General features: G+C 50.9%; 5 protein-coding genes across 5 annotated transcripts; 3 read left to right on the top strand and 2 right to left on the bottom strand.

The window, feature by feature from the left end:
- Positions 1-229: 229 nt before the first annotated feature.
- L3040_003738 (uncharacterized protein) lies at positions 230-1,210 on the top strand (the record flags this gene model as incomplete). The annotated part of the gene is made up of 1 exon (XM_007294650.2): positions 230-1,210. The coding sequence occupies one exon, from the start codon at positions 230-232 to the stop codon at positions 1,208-1,210; it is 981 nt and encodes a 326-aa protein (XP_007294712.2).
- A 3,261-nt stretch (positions 1,211-4,471) lies between these two features.
- L3040_003737 (uncharacterized protein) lies at positions 4,472-6,397 on the top strand (the record flags this gene model as incomplete). The annotated part of the gene is made up of 7 exons (XM_007294651.2): positions 4,472-4,575; positions 4,628-4,718; positions 4,776-4,842; positions 4,894-5,280; positions 5,329-5,767; positions 6,133-6,302; positions 6,372-6,397. 7 exons carry the CDS (start codon positions 4,472-4,474, stop codon positions 6,395-6,397), a joined length of 1,284 nt encoding a protein of 427 aa, XP_007294713.2.
- A 631-nt stretch (positions 6,398-7,028) lies between these two features.
- On the bottom strand, positions 7,029-11,626 carry L3040_003736 (uncharacterized protein; the record flags this gene model as incomplete). The annotated part of the gene is made up of 2 exons (XM_007294652.2): positions 7,029-7,485; positions 7,587-11,626. 2 exons carry the CDS (start codon positions 11,624-11,626, stop codon positions 7,029-7,031), a joined length of 4,497 nt encoding a protein of 1,498 aa, XP_007294714.2.
- Positions 11,627-11,974: 348 nt separating this feature from the next.
- Positions 11,975-13,980, top strand: L3040_003735 (uncharacterized protein; the record flags this gene model as incomplete). The annotated part of the gene is made up of 2 exons (XM_007294653.2): positions 11,975-12,218; positions 12,272-13,980. 2 exons carry the CDS (start codon positions 11,975-11,977, stop codon positions 13,978-13,980), a joined length of 1,953 nt encoding a protein of 650 aa, XP_007294715.2.
- Positions 13,981-14,087: 107 nt separating this feature from the next.
- L3040_003734 (uncharacterized protein) lies at positions 14,088-15,326 on the bottom strand (the record flags this gene model as incomplete). Its single annotated transcript, XM_066156521.1, has 2 exons — positions 14,088-14,699; positions 14,754-15,326. 2 exons carry the CDS (start codon positions 15,324-15,326, stop codon positions 14,088-14,090), a joined length of 1,185 nt encoding a protein of 394 aa, XP_066012103.1.
- Positions 15,327-16,624: the final 1,298 nt, after the last annotated feature.

The following is a 16,624-nucleotide window of genomic DNA, read 5'->3' as shown; positions in this document are numbered from 1 at the left end:
GCGGGTACTTACCGGGCGATCTTATGAATCTCTGAATATTTTCCATCGTCGATTAGGCGAGTTATTGTGTCTCGAGGGTTTATTACATGCTGTTGGTTTCCTGCTGGTTTGGTACGCTCTGTTCAAGCCGGCTGGATGGAGCCTGCTTCACTTCCTTCTATTGAAGAGTAATTTCATTGGGATTGGAATTTTGCTCGCCTATGAGCTGCTCTATTTCACATCACTGGCTATGTTCCGCCAGCGATGGTACGAACTCTTTCTGGGTCTACACATTGTCTTCCAGATTCTTGCATTACTGGGCCTCTACTTCCACCATACCACTGGCCGACCCTACGTCCTCGCCGCCCTGGTAATATTCATCCTGGACCGCCTTATCTACCGCTTCCTCGTCAAAAGCACAGTCATCACCGCGCAAATGAAAATCCTCGAAGACGAAGAAACAGTCAAGCTCACCTCCACAATAACTCTTGATCCCAAACCCAGCTTCAACTTCCTCAGCACCACTCTACACAGCGGCTGGTACGCCCCCGACCACATCTTCATCACCGTCCCCTCTCTTTCGCACAAACACGCCCTGCAAGCGCATCCGTTCACTATCGCCTCCCCTTCACCGCAGCCCGGAGATCCAGAAGTCCGTCTCGAACTGCTCATCAGAGCCCAAGACGGCTTCTCTCGCGATCTGCTCAACGCAGCACGTTTGCACACAAAAGTCCAGCTCCGGGTCGATGGGCCCTACGGCAGCCCTCACTCGCGCACCTTGCTGGAGGACTCTTCGCTTGCGCTGCTCGTCGCAGGCGGAAGCGGCATCGCCGTCGCTTGGCCACTTTTGCATCATCTCCTGGCCATGTCCCGATTCACTGACACTGAATCCGCCACTGGCTATGCACTACGGCGTCAAAAAGTCATTCTAATATGGGTTATCCACGAAGCATCCCATCTCTCATGGCTAGGCAGGGAGGCCTTAGCAGCAGCAGAGAACCTCGGCGCGGAGATCATAGTGCCACGCGCGACGGAGGAGGCAGGGCGACCGGATTTGAGAGGGATAATCAGAGGGTTAGTGGATTTGCATGGTGGGAAGGAAAGGCGAGGGAGGACGAGCGTGGTGGGGAGTGGGCCAGATGGAATGGGGAGGTGTGTGAGGAATACTTGTGCGGAGCTTATTAGGGAAGGGAGGGATGTAGGTGTTGCGATCGAGAAGTTTGGGTGGTAGCAATGAGGCGATTGGTTTGATGTTGGGATGAATTATGACGTTTTGACGGATTTTTGAAGTTTAGTATCAGTGAGCCACGTTTTGAAGATACACTATTTGTTATTCTCGGATTGATGAACGCGGATTGAGGTATCTGACTTGGAAAAGCGTATTAGATATCGCATAGTTGGATGCTGAGGCTCTGTTCATTGTTCAATGCTGTTGGGAATCGAGATGACGCTATACGTTGGTTGAGGTTAGATACTATCCATTCCCTACAGCAGTTTTAGATGCCTGAAGTGAAGAGGATAGGTTTTACTGCCTTTTTGAGTCTTGGTTCATGAAACCTGAACTTCCGCTTCGGTATCTATCTATGTTTACCTGTCCCTCGACAAAATTCTTCTTCAACTTTTCTGCTCGGCGATATTATTCACTGTCCCAACTCACGCAAGCGAGCGAGCTACGGTACCTCCACATTGCACCATTAAATCTAGACAGACGAGCATGGCTCTTCCTTCCTTCGTTCCAGCCATCCTTCCACCTCTTTCCAAGTGCTATATGCATGTATGTACACAAGAATATTGATTTCCTCCCGTATACATATCAAGGACCATCATTAAATATCAAATACGCGCTCCGTATCCCAGGTGTGCTGGGTGGGTGATGTATAATTTCGATACTAGTATTTTTCGTCGTGTTATCCACGCAACGAACGCGGCGTAGTAATTTTCTTCATACCACGCTCGGGTAATAATCGTAGGCATATCGAGGACTCCCTGAGGTTTAAATTATATGTGCCGAGGTGACTATGAAAGAAAGGAAAAAAAAAAAAAAAAAAAAAAAAAAAAAAAAGAGAACTGAGGGTTGATGATGAACGCTTTGTTTGCTGCAGAGCGGAAGTTGAGTCCCCGAGGTTTTAAATCATACCGAGGTTTTAAAGACAGATAAGTAGGGGTAGATGGGTAACGGGTACCGGTACTGGGCTGCATCTGCACTTTCGAAATCCCATCCTGATCGGTAAGAATAAGAGCTCGCTTTGGTTAAGCTTAAACCTCGCTTTGCAACTGCTGCTATTGGGCGTTGTTCTTAATGGTTTACGGCCGAAAAAAGGGAACAGGCTGGGGCTTAGTTGGTACTAGGGCAGACGCAGAGAATTTTCGATGCAGGGCACAGCTCTGGTTGAACTTGAGCTACGACTGGCGGATATATGTGTATTTGTGGTTTCATCGGCCACCCCATCGAAGCCGAGGTTGTGGTCCTGGACCCGAGCTGATGGGGATGACATGACGCGGGATTGACAGCTGTGCGTCTGAGTCTGAGTCTAAGTCCGACAGCAGTAGCCACCAACGCGTGCATATGAAAGTAATGATGTACCGGTACGCCCTCTAAACAGTTTGTGCCAAGCAGATCTGTGTGGGTTGGACTTGACTTGACCGTTCCCAAGTTTCTTTTAGAGCAGTGGAGACGAAGATATGGATGATGGACGGCTGCGGCAGATCGACTGCGGGAAGCGAAGTCTTTTGCTCCTGTAGACTTTGTGTGGTTTCGATTGATTTGATTTGATTTGTATTGTTTTGTTACACCAACATGCCATGTAACGGGACCACAGCCATTACAGAGGCTTCTTTGCAGGGCTAACGGGTCGGCAAGGCCTCAATTGGTTGGGATCATTGTGAAGAACGTGGTGAGGGGGCTGGAAGGAGATGATGAGCCAGTCAGTAGTGTGCTTTTATATATACCGTTCGTCTCGTTACTTAGATGGGACGTGACCGATAGGTAAACAGCACATATGCATGCTGCGGCAGGAGGTTGAGGGCGTCCTCCAGTAGGGTCCACAGAGGATAATATGCAGGTGTTGATGGTTTTGAATGCGCAACTGCTCAGCAGCTCTCAGTCAAGCCACCAAGTAAGTGAGCTTCTCGGGCGCTCCGTGGTTTCGATATCTTCTTTCTGATATCTTCCGATACACATAACAGCACAGTTGCGTCTCCCACGTATTGGATGCAACAGAGAGATGCTAGTCGCGTCGGAAGTGATTCCGGAATAGCTTTGTAGGTCAGTTATCACCGAAGCCGGGAAGGATTTGTTATACACAGGCTTGCTTGTGCGTCCTGCTCAGATCCGAAACATTGCAATGTTCGTAGAGGCTTTCCATAGCCAGGTGAAGGTGATGATTTCATCCGTCTGTCCTGACGACCATGCCATATGAATGCATATGCATCATCGCACTTGACTTGGACTTCTGTATCGGCCTTACTACTAGCCTCCCCCCCCAGCAATTAACTTTAGAAGTACAAAAGGTACGCAAAAGCAAGTCGATCTTCGATAGGTGCCAGGGTGATAGACCCGCTTATCTGTCTGGCATGTTGACGACTCGAGGTATCTTAAGCGAGCTCCCAGGTCGAGTCGAGTCCGACCCACAGAAAGGAATGGACATCACATCAGTGATCCTAGTGTAGCTCATGGCAGGGGGCCTCTTCTAAGAATGAATGAATGAATGGGAATTGGAATGGGAATGGGATTTGAATGGCAGCAAAAGGCACTTCCAGCATCTTGATTCGACCCGGCCGACCCGGCCGACCCGGCTCCTGGTGTTGTGTATGGTCGGTCGGGTTGTTGCCGCTCGGGGCACGTCTCGTCGGCCGAGGTCAAATGAATGACCGTATGGGCGTAGATGATTGACGATGGACGCTTTTGTTTGTTTGGGAATCTGGTGGAAAGGAATACGAGTTTTCAAATAATATATTCTGTAATACCGGTAGCATTAGCCGCACCAGGCTGACTGTGGCTGTGATTCCTCCCACGACTCCTAAACTTACTCCATCCTCCTCCGTCTTTCTACCCTGTCGCCCATGAGCTGTACAACTACTACGTACCTGTCTGGCAATCCGCTCCCACTACCGCAAGAAAGGAAAACACGCATCCATCTCGAGACCGACAAGCATCGCATCGCGTCGCATCGCATCTCGGGCTCGTCGATCCCAGGCCAACACCGCCCTCCCCTGCCCGCTCTAGCCTCCGGACCCTTTGAAAATCATCATTCCCCACCACAGCCCAAGCAAGACATACATACATACGGAGATACTTACACACTTCTCCAGCCTCCTTCTTTGGTATGAGATACGCCATCCTCTCTTCTCGTCTGCGATACTTGTCCGAGAAAGAGCTTGAAATCAAGTCCACTACCGCCTTTCCGCGCATTCATCCTCCAGTGTTGAAAGCGCCCTTCGGCGTCTAGCCGACAACAGCGAAAACGCTTCTAGACTACCGGTCTCGACAGAGATGTCTGGGTATCCAGGATCCGGATATCATGGAGGATATGGAGCGCCGCCGCCGCCGCCCCAGCAGTATCCCCCGCAGTACCCGCCTCAGCCAAACTACTACCCGTAGGAACTCGTGGCTCCTATACTTCTGCTGCATCGCTGATATCCTTTCTAGACCTCAACAGCAGAACTACGGACCTCCGCAGCCAGGGTACGGCTATCAACAACCTCCCCCACCCCAACAACCACCATACGGATATTCGCAGGTCAGCTCGGAATGTAGTATGGATGGAAGATAAGACAAGCTGATTATTTCTGGCTAGCCGCCCCCTCAGCAATACGGTGGTTACAACAATGTGCCGAATAACCAGCCACAATATGGCAGACCTGGTAGGTGAACCTCTTCCGACGAATTCGAGTCGCTGACATTGAATCTTGCAGGTATGCCATCGATAAATTCGAATGCATATGTCCACGGTAACCATGCGGCTCCTCCCCCACCACCTTCCTCTATGCAAAGCTTCGGCAGCGGTGCGCCACAAGGCTATTCTTTCCAATACTCGAATTGTACCGGAAGGAGAAAAGCTCTACTGATCGGCATAAACTATTTTGGACAAAGAGGACAGTTGCGAGGGTGCATCAACGACGTCAAGAACATGTCATCATTTTTATACGAGAATTTCGGCTACAAACGGGAGGACATGGTTATCCTGACCGACGACCAACAAAACCCCATGAGCCAGCCGACAAAACAGAATATCCTCCGGGCAATGCATTGGCTGGTAAAAGATGCCCGCCCTAACGACTCCTTGTTTTTCCACTTCTCGGGTAAGAAGTTCTTGCCTGGTAAATTGGAAAAGCGCTAACATAGGCAAGGTCACGGAGGTCAAACTAGAGATCTGGATGGTGACGAAGGAGATGGCTACGACGAAGTCATCTACCCAGTTGACTTTCGGCAAGTCGGCCATATTGTTGATGACGAGATGCACAGAATAATGGTGACTCCGTTACACCCTGGAGTCCGGTTGACTGCCATCTTCGATTCTTGCCATTCCGGAACAGCTCTCGATCTTCCCTATGTCTACTCTACACAAGGTGTGCTCAAAGAGCCCAATCTCGCAAAAGAAGCTGGGCAAGGTCTTCTTGGAGTTGTGTCTTCATACAGTCAGGGTGATCTTGGCGGCGTTGCTAAAAACCTGATGGGCTTGTTTAAGAAGGCCACTACTGGTGACAACGCTTACAATAAGACCATGTCTACGAAGACATCGCCAGCCGACGTTATCATGTGGTCAGGAAGCAAGGATGATCAGACATCGTCAGTATATTCTTCCGTTCCCTGTTTTGCATAGGTTTTCCGTTCTGCTTTTATATCATGGGGGACAAGGAATGTCAAAAAAGACGGCTGGGAAGGCGTTTTTGAGGCTGAGTAGGCGTGGGATTGTTCACTCTGGCTATGGGGCAAGTCCTCGGCCACTGTTCTAGTAGCATGTGTCTTGCATAGAATAGTAGAAAATCAAAGCCCTAAGACTACGCCATCTGCCAAGTACTAAGTACGGCTAAGGCGTAGGCTTAGGGCCGCGAGTCACGTTGGGTCTCTAATGAGACAGACTAGACGGAACAGGCCTCTTGACTGTCGTCTATCAACTCAGAACATCTTGCTGACTGTCCTGTCTCACACAGAGCCGATGCCACAATCGCCGCCAAAGCCACAGGCGCCATGTCATGGGCCTTCATCACAGCCATGAGGAAGAACCCGCAACAGAGCTACGTGCAGCTGCTCAATAGCATCCGCGACGAGCTAGCCACTAAATATTCGCAGAAGCCGCAGCTAAGCTGCAGCCACCCGCTAAGTACGTCGTCGATGCTGCCTTTCCTCTTCTCTATGGTCTAGCTCCATTGCTGATAACTTGCCTCAAAAGACACCAACCTCCTCTTCGTGATGTAAATAGAATAGTCAGGCACGTGGTTTTTAGAGAATAGGTGGGAGGGGGGAGGGGGATAGCGGGACGGCTCGTAGAAGTGCCGATGGGCGTTGGAAATCAATTTGTGTATATAGTATATAGGTAAAAGCACCTTGGGCTTTTCTTCTGTCTTTGCTTTCTTCTTGGATGATACGGACTGGTCTTTCGTGGATTGGGACTTCATTTATCTGTCTGCTTGGGGAGGAAGCTTCTGAGATGTCTTGATTTATCTTATGACACCACCATACAAAAATCTCAAACGTTCGGTGGATGAAGAGAGGGAGAGAGAGCAAGAGACAAAGAACAAACCTCGAGATCATCCTGGAAAAAAAAAGCTTCCATCCATCAACGTATTAATTTTTTTCCCTTTCGGCACACTGAAGACTGACTGAAGATTCTGATTCGACACTGCTGACGCTGACACAACCCAATCCACCCCTATAAACACCACTCAATAACCCTAGTGTCTATACGAATGATACCCCTGGCACTCGTTGATACCAAACTCCACAGCCTGACGCATACGCATACGCAAGAAATGCATCTAAAATAACAGAGGACAGCCGTAACTCGTTCAATCACCCCTCCCTCGCCTTAACCCACCAACCGCATCCATCAATAGTTACGAGCACCTCCCCTGACGCTCCCCATATTGCTACGGGTCGCCCGGTCCCCCCCAGCAGCCGTACTGCCAGTCCTCTCGCGCTCCCGCTCCGCAATCGTACTCCCCGTCCGTTCCCCAGACGTACTTCCGCTCCTATCCCTCTGCTCGCCTCTCTGCTCCTCCCGGTCCCGCTGTGATGATGACCCCCACCCCCGCTCCTGCTCACGCTCCTTCCGCGCCCTCAGATCGCGGTGCTTCTGCACCGCCTCCTCCTTCTTCTGCTGCTTCTGCTTCGCGACGATGCGATCATTCAGCGCGCGGCTGACGGCCCATTCCTCGGCGCCCTTTTGCATGCGGATCGTGGCGCGCACCATGATGGCTACCTTGCGGAGGGTGAGGGGTTTTTTGGGCCGGGGAGCCGGGCGCTTGACGCCTGCGGACTCGAGAGCGCGGATGTCTGCAAGGTTGCTGTTGGGTGGAGGTAGGTTAGCCAAATCTCGCTTATGATGTGATTTGTTTTGATGCAAGTACAAGGGAAGGGGAAAGAAAAAAGGGGAGAGGGAACATACCAAGCCTCGAATAGCGCAATTTGTAAAGCCATGTATCGCTTAGCATACGCAGCTTCCTCACGGAAGGCCTCTTCACGAGCACACTTCGCTTTGGCATAATCGAGCTGCATGCTCAAGCCGCGCACAACCTTCTGATGGAGACGTTCCTTCTGCTCAAAGGTCTTCTGCATGTTTTCGAGCACAGCCTCATCGGCGGGATTTGTGGAGAGGGATGTGTTGACGAAGCGGACGCCCTTGGTGAGGACCTTCTTCTCCTGATCCCAGATATCCTTCTCCTGGAGCCAATTCTCTTTGGCTTTACGATGTTTGCGCTCCAGATTCTGCAATTGCTCTTGGGCAGCGGCAGCCTTAGACTGGTGCTGGGCTCGTTCTTCACGGACACGCTTGAGTTGAGCACGGAGATCTCTCTCGGCGGATGTGATGGCTGCGATCTTCTCATCACGTTGCTGGACGTCGATTTCAAGGGACTCGGCTTGTAGCTGGGTCTCGCGTAGCATCTCATGAAGATCGCGACGCTCGTTAACTATTGTTTGGTCTTCATTGCTGTTGAGACGTTCTTGCTGAAGAGCCTTTTCGAGACGCTCGATTTTGCCACGGAGACGAGTGATTGTCGCCTCTGCGGTGGAATTTTTGGCGGCTAGTTCTTCTCTTGCAAACTCGGCTTCGTCAAGGGCTCGCTCAAACTCGTCCTTCTCGGCTTCCCAAGCTGTAGCTTTAGCTTGAATTTCAATACTGAGAGCATTGATCTTCTGGCCGGCATCCTTGTCAGATGCTTTCAGCTGGGCGCGGATCTCCTTGATAGTCTGATGAGCCGAAGCGAGCTGAGAGCGAACTTCCATCAGTTCGGATTTACGTGCGGAGCCGCTGACAGAGGACTGAGGGGAGTTCTGTACGAATCGTGAGACTTCGGCCTCATGAGCCTTGCGTTCGAGTTCGGTGAGTTGGCGCTTGAGACCTCGAAGCACGTCCTTTTGAGCGGCCTCTCGTTGGAGGAATTCGGTCTCTTTCTGTCGGGCCGCAGAGAGATCGTGGCGAATGATTGACAACTCGTTAGCAGCATCATTTTGGTTATCACCAGAGGCGACCTGAGCCTCCAACTCATGGATACGGGCCTCGAGATTTTGGATGGTCTTCTTGGCGGATGCCAGCTCTCGCTTCTCCGAAGAGCCTCGCAAGATTCTTTGCAAGTCGTGGATCTCCGAACTCAAGCGGGTCTCTTCAGCGTTAAATCTGTCAATTTCCTGCTGGAGTTCCTTCTCCACCGCCTGCTGCTGGGCAAGAGCCAATTTGTTCTCCTCTCGAAGCCGTCGCACCTCGGCATCAAGCTTCATCTTAGAAGTTCGCAAGTCGACCCGCTCCTGATCCAGACGAAAAGTCTCCTCCTCTTGCCGTTGCATTGATCTGACTTGACTCTTGAGCTCGTCACGCTCGGCCTCCGCATCGGCTTTCGAGCCACGCAGGGTGTGAATCTCGAGATTGAGCTTGCCTAGTTGATCTTGCAAGATCTGCTTCTCTTGTCGTACACCCGCAAGCTGAGCCTCAACCTCTCTCAATCTGGAACTGAGCTGTTCCTTGCTGCCCTTACCTGCTTGCAGGTCGCCCTTGAAAGCCTCCATCTCGGATCGAGCCCCAGCCGCTACAGACTCTGCATTCGCAAGATCTTGCTTCAATGTCTGGATTTGTCGCCGGAGATTGTCCGATTCTTGCCTCGCAGCCGCAATCTCCTGATTGGCTTGTTCGCTCTCATCGTCGAGACTTGTCTGAAGAATCTCAACTTCATCCTCGAGTCCCTCGACCTTTTCGGAAAGGAATCTGTGCTCACGCTGGCTGAGACGTAGCTCTTCCTTGACATTCTGCAATTCCACGCGGACCTCATCGAATTCTTGACGTCTGGTTTGTAGGTCGTCGTTGAGCTCACTGATCTGGCGGTTCAGGACAGCCTCCTGGCTTTGGTGTCTCTCCTTTTCGCTTTCAAGAGCCTGTTGTAACTTCGACTCCTTGGTGGACAAGTTGCCCTCGGCTTCTTGTAGTCTGTCGATCGTACGTTGTAAGTTGGCAGCTCTGTCTTCTACCATGTCCTTTTGTGATTGGAGCTTTTCTAATTCGCGACTCCAACCCTTATCAGACTCACGGTACAGAGTCTCGCGATCTTTCATTGCAGCCTGAAGGTTCTCGTTCTCATCATTCAAACGATCAAGCTCGCTCTTGTACGAGTCCCTCACTTGACGCTCATTGTCGAGGGCCAATGTTTTCTCGTGGTCCAATTTTTCTTCGAGATCTTTAATAGTCTTTTGTAATCTCGCCAAGTCTCGCTGAAGACCAGCCGATTCCGTAGTAAGTGCGTCATGGCGAATCTGGAGGAGGTTCTTCTCGTCAGATTTTTGGTGGACTTCGTTCTGCAGGCTTTCAACGCGCTTGGACAAGGAGTCGCGCTCTCGAACAGTAGAGATGTTTTCGTTCTGTACACTCTCGAGTTTATCCTTGAGTTTCTGCTCCTTGACCTCAGCATCCTGCTTGAAATCCTCGATCTTTTCTTGTAGCTTCTTCGCCTCACGAGTCTTATCTGCATGATCATGCTCGAGCTTTGCATGAATCTCTCGTAGTTCCTCTAAATCGTCTTGCAGACGCCTGGTCTTCTCTTGGACTTGCCGACTGAAGCCCTTGCTCGTCATTGACTTGTTGGCAATATCTTCCTGCAATTCCTCCAGGTTCTCCTCAGCATCTTTCTTTTCTTGGACTGCTTGCTTGAGTTTTTCCTCAGCAAGTCGCTTTCCCTCTATGGCTTCTGCTTTGTCCTCGATGGCATTTTCGGCTTGCTCCTGACATCGTTGCAAGTCGCGCTCCAGGTCCTGAATGGTTTCCCTTGTTTCATGTTTGAATTCCTTCACGGTATGTTCCAACTCTTTGATCTTCTCGTTTGCTTCATCAAGCTCTTGAGCTTTCTCCTCCAGTTCCGCGGCACGGCGCTGAGCCTCCCCCATGGCAGCCTTCAGCTCGGAGATTGTATTATCCCGTTTCTCAAGATCTTCTTTGAGGTTGTCGATCTCGTCTTCAAAGTCGTTGGCTTCTCGATCTTTTTCTCTCAGGTCGGTTTTGAGGTCATCTATTTTGTCCTGCAAGTCATCCACCTGCGATTCTTGGCTCTTGAGCCGTTCCAATTCCGCCTCCCTCTCTTCCAAGGTAACCCGAACACGGTCCAGTTCTTCGCGAACGCCCTGGTCCATGTGCTTGCGCTTGACCTTATTCTGCATCTCCAGGAATTGCTGACGGTAGAGCTCGACATCGCTTTCTGCACTGGCGACGAATTTACGGTATCTGTGGAGCTCTTTTTGCATGGTGATTCTGTCTACCTTCAGATCCGTATTCTCCTTCAAGGCGGCCTCGCTGAATCCAGGTCCACTCTTCTTCAAAGCATCTTCCAAGAAATGTATCTTCAACTTCAATCCAAAATTTTCCTTCTCAATCCTGCTGATCACATTCTCCTGCTCCCGTAATGATAATTGGTTGCCATCCTGTAGAACACCTGCACTTTCGCTTCGTCGGGGCAACAATGCCATGGGTGTAGAAGCCGCGCTGCTGCTTTCAATTTCGGGCATCGGCGTGCCAGCCATATATGATCCATTTCGAGAGCCGCCATAGACTGAACTCCCCACAGGGAGTGGAGTCATGTCTTCGGATATCTTATCCAGGCCTCCAGGCTTTAGGAATGCTGGCGTGGCGGGGACATTCTCTTTGCCGTGTCCGTTTCGCAGAGCGCTGTTTCTTGTGGCGCTCTTGAGGAGTGGTGTGAACTCTCCGCCACCTAGCCCTGCTGGAAGATTGCGCCGATCGTTGAGCACGGCGCGACTTCGAGGTGTTTTAAGGTTGATCGCGCCGCGTCGGCCGCCATTCCGAAGTTGGCTCACGAGATTGTTGTTGTCCTTGGAAGGCGAGATAAATGACTGCTCTTGTGAAAAGTCGATATCAGGTCTCTCGAGCCAAGTTTCATCTCCGATGTTCGTTCGTGGAGTGTCGAGACCCCCAACCCCAGCTTGCACCATATTGCAATTGAAATGGAGCTTGCGCAGCTCCAGCGGAGGCGAAATATTGTATTACTGTAACGATACCGAGAGCGAGAATGCAAGAAGATTGGTGCTGGCCATTAACTCCAAAGGAAATGCAAAAGTGGTCGGTGGTGAAGTTTGAAGATTTCGCGGTTGATCCTCGAGGACGCGACTTGCTTTGGCTTTGTTTACTCACTTCAGCCCGGGCAAACACTAGCAAGACCCCTGCTAGCGCCAAGTTTTCCCGAGCGAGCGACGCCTCATCGAAGACTCCAGCCTCATCTTGACTTTTTGCTTCGGCCGCGCCACCTTTCCAACATTTATTTCATACAATAGCATATCGAGATGGATATGCCAGAGGATAGTTTCAACGGGTTAGGAGAAGGTTTCGATGGCTTTCCCAAAAGCCTTCCCGAAGATTGCGTCGAATACTCTCTCTTCATCCTTGATTCTAGGCTGAAGTCGCAGAGGGAACTCCTTGGACGATTAGAGGAAGTGCGCAAGGAGGCTCTCACATTGACAGAAAGTCTGTTGAAGGATTACATATGGCAACGGGACGCATTCAAGCTGGAGGTTGACAGTAGTAAAGGTAAGGTTCTCTATTGCCAAGAGCATGCTCCGTGTGCTAAACTATATGCCTAGGATTGTTGTACCTCCATGGCTTGACAAACTACGGCGACTCGGTCGAGGATGAATGGCTTATTGTATATATTCTCAAAGAGCTAAGCAATCGATTTCCAAATCTATGGATCAAGGTTGTGGATACCGATGGCGAATTCTTGTTGATCGAAGCTGCCAATGCCTTACCTCGCTGGCTCAACCCAGAAATTGCTGATAACCGCGTATGGATCAACAACAACAGACTCCACATCATACCACTCAGCGCAGTCCTCAATTCGTCCTCGCCAACTCCCACAGGCCCTGTGTCACGACCCCTGACTCTGGATGAAGCCCACAAGACGATCACAACAATCCCAGAAGTGCTCATCAACTCTCCTTTTGTAGAGGAAGAAGCGTTTTACCGACTCAGACATTACCCGTCTCAGATCAACGCATCTCTGCATCACTCGCTAATTACGATTCCACGAAAACTTGCATACCTCCTGCATGCCCGGCCAACATCCATCGCACCCGCGGTGGAAGCTTTCTATCTTCGCGATCCAGTCGCATTGAAACCACTCCAGAGCTCCTCGTCAGATCTTGTCTTTCCCCCGGTCGACCTTGTGACTATCTCCACCCGGTTTACCAAGATTCTGTACGCGCAACTAAAGTCACAGCAATTCTCAGCACCAGTTTCGTGGAAGGATAGACTATCCAGTGCTGGGAAGCATGCGCCATCTGACCACATCGGAGCCAAGAAATACGCATGTTTAGAGCTTGGCATGAAAGTCACTTCAGGGTTTGAGATGCTGGTCACGGATTCAAAGAATGGAGACAGCCGGATCGTTCGCGAGTTTAAGATCCTACTGGATGACCTAGAGATGGATGACGATGCGACGCTGCCTACTGACGAAGATATTGCCAAATGGAAGGATGTAGACCGTGAAGATAGCGAGACCTGGCTGGACATAAACTTCGAAGACTTCGAACGTGAGTTGGATGGAAAGAATAAGGCGAAAAAGTCTGCTGCACCTGGCGTCTTTGGGCCGGAGCCACCGTCGGGATTTGGCGATGCCAAGGCTCAATCCGATTTGAAGAAGATGGTCGAGAGGTTCGAAGCATTTCTCAACGATGACGATGCTGGTATTGACGGTGCTGAGTTGGATGACATGGATATCGACGACGACGACGACGATGAAGAAGATGATGATGATGACGACAGTGAGGAAGAGGACAGAGACGTCAGTTTCGATGAGAATGAGTTCGCCAGGATGATGAGGGAGATGATGGGCTTGCCTTCAGAGGAGCACGAGGAAGGCGATCAAGCTAAAGCTAGCCAGTCAAAGAGCACTGCGGCTCAACTTGGCCAGAATAGGATTGAGGAGCTCCATAGCAGCGATGGAGAAGATGACGAAGACGAAGCCAGCGAAATCAGAAAGCTCATGGAGCAAATGGGGGCCGAGTTGGACGAGGCCGGAGCACTAAATTTGGACCCTACCCCCAACAAGCTTGCAGCGCTCAAGGGCATGTCAGACACTGGAAAGCAGGGCACAAAACCTGCAGACGCAGACTCGGATGACGAGAGCGATGACGATCTTGATATCGACTTCAACTTGGCCAAGAATCTGCTTGAAAGCTTCAAGAGTCAGGCCGGCATGGCAGGGCCCGGAGGAAATTTGATGGGCATGATGGGAATGCAGTTACCTCGAGACGACGAGGATTCGACATCACCTAGCACGAAGAAGCCTTGAGCAAATGTTCATCTTCTCACTACTTTCATTACTCGTTCACTGGGTATCATACTACAGCATGCCCCCAGCCCCAAACGCCGAATATATACTATGCTGCTGCAAACGATCTAATCTTCAGAGAGCTTGTGCCTCTTTGGTGACCTCGTGATCTCCGCTATCGATAGACTTCGCACCCTCTTTATTGTTTCGTCTTCGTCGTTAAACATTTCGTTAAGCTCTTTGAGAGCGCTCGTCAGTCTCCTCCGGCCGTTAAGCTCCCTCTTGCTGTCGGTCTGCGGTCTGTAGTATTCCGTAACAATCATGACGACGGCCCGGTAACACTGATACAAAAGCGACCGGCCATTCATGTTCTCCTCGTCCTCGATGACTTCCTCGCCGCCATCCTGCCAGCCCTCTATGAACTCGTCGCTGGGATTGTCGAAGCAACTGGACAATACTGGATCCCCAAAGATGCCTTGACTCCAGTTTCGAAGACCCGTCAACCTCGCAGTCTCAACTGGCTTCGTGCTGAACCTCCTTTCCACCATCACGTTGTCGTCACTGTTTACGTTGATGACCACCAGCCTGGGCGTCTTGACTGCATCGAGACGCCAGCATAATTTTCGGTAGTGCGTACGGATGGTTTCGTACGGCAACAAAACCGACATATCCTCGCCATCTCTCAACACTGCTTCAAGCAAAGTCTGGAAAGCTTCAGACCAAGTCTTCGACCCGGAGACCTTCGGCGATGTTAATGTCGCTTTGCAGGAAGGATCGGAAAGAATCCGACTTGCCATCCCAAAAGTACCAGTAGGGGATGTCCGAGACGCCAGCGCCCTTGCCATGGCGCCGATTTCCTTGTCGACCGATCGGCGGTTGGAAGGGCTTAGTGGAGGAGACAGCATCGAGATGACTACGCCAGCCGTGGGTTCGAAAATGCTGTACGGGTACGCGCTTTCCCTGCTAGTTGACGAGTGTTTGAGGAGTTTGGGGACCAGCCCTAGCAACTGCATCGAGCTCGACAGGATTTCCTCTTCGCCGCGAGGGGATCCGGTTGACTGCGAACGCGGGTCTGGCTGATTAAGAAAGTGGACAACACAAGCTTCGGAAGCCATGATCGTAGATTCGTGCCTCAACAGTCGGACCGAAAGACTGGGATTGATAGCGAGAAGAAGCGGCAGCCCGTCCGTCATCAACAGACTATATAGTCTTGGGAGCTGCATCGATTTGACCTCTATTACAGCTCCGAGCGCCGCGCCGGGCGCGTCATGAGCTGCAAGCTCTTTCAAACACTGAACGGGCAGGGAGTACACCAGGGGCATCCGAGGGCGTGGTCGTGGCGGGACTGCAACTCTCCAGGACGACATGGCGCAACGGCTGCGCTCTCGGGTTACGGCAGGCATGTAATATCGACCACCGTTTTGGACATGGGCATGAGCGTTGGACGTTGGTTCTCTGGTTGAGGAGACGGACCCAGTGACTGCCGACGCTCTGGTGGGAGGGAGGCCCACGCGGGGGAGGTCCGACCTTGGATGCAGGAGAAAATATACCGGGTCCGGATTCCTGCTGCTGGCTATCATATCCTTGCCGGCTCCGTACTTCGAATGCACCAGGAGAACTTGATTTTATAAGCTGCTGCCCTATATGTGATGCAGCAAGCCTTGGGGGGGGGGATTGATAAGAGTTGGAAAACTGCAAGTGATCGGAAGGTAGATATCGGGATCAGATGCCGAGGAATACTGGAGAATGGGGATGGTTGCGTCTATTAAGTGTACTGAAACTGAACAAAGAGAAGAAACTTTTGTCTGAAACTCTCCATTCCCACCACGAGTTCTGCGCTTCTCGGCTTGAAGAGTGCTGCATCCAGCATCAGAGATCGTATGCATATCAGATCCGTGACTTGACAGCAAGAACAAGAGCACTTACTGATTGGCTTGAATAAACGAAACTCCCAAGATTGAATGAAGATGGAGATGGACGAATGCAGAATGCAGAATGCATACAGCAGGCAGTCGGAATATATCTGACATGTCGAAAGACTTATCTGGGCAAGACACTTCCTTCGCTTCGCGTGTGTGGGGATCTCGGTACGAGAAGCAGCTACTTACTTACGGTACTCACTCATAATAGACCTCGCAAGCGAGCGAGAAACGCGGGCGGCATGGATATCAAAGAATTATTTTTGATGCCATGTTGTACTCGGCATGCAAATGCAATGCACCCATATGGAAAAGCTACGCGGAGCCACGAGGTTGTGTCGCGAAGGAAGGGGGTTGGTGGCTGTGATTGGACAGTATCTAGACATTTAGACGAGAAAAAGGGAGTATCAGGGTTTGTTTGTTTGTTTTGCTATCGTTGTCAGTTATCATTATTCCACACGATGCGACGGCAGTCTGACAGGCGACCGAACGTTCAACTGCATCCCACCATTCTGGATGTATTTGATTGTATCAAGCTTGTGGCATGACAATATAATCCTTTGCTTTTTGCATATTGACCAACCTCAATCGATGTTCGGACTCCGTACGGGGTCGGGTGGATGGTGGATGATGGATGATGGATGATGGATGATGGATGATATGCTCGGTGTCTCGCTTCCCCTTGCAGTGGTCGTCGGGCTTCGTCAATTTTGGGCGTATCGGGTTAGATCTGCCGAGGTTGGAAC

Source organism: Drepanopeziza brunnea (assembly GCF_022702325.1).
Source record: "Drepanopeziza brunnea f. sp. 'multigermtubi' strain 214-2 chromosome Unknown ctg5, whole genome shotgun sequence".
Taxonomy (NCBI): Eukaryota; Fungi; Ascomycota; class Leotiomycetes; order Helotiales; family Drepanopezizaceae; genus Drepanopeziza; species Drepanopeziza brunnea.
Note: the sequence above shows the minus strand (reverse complement) of the source record. Positions and strands in the feature narration are given on the sequence as shown.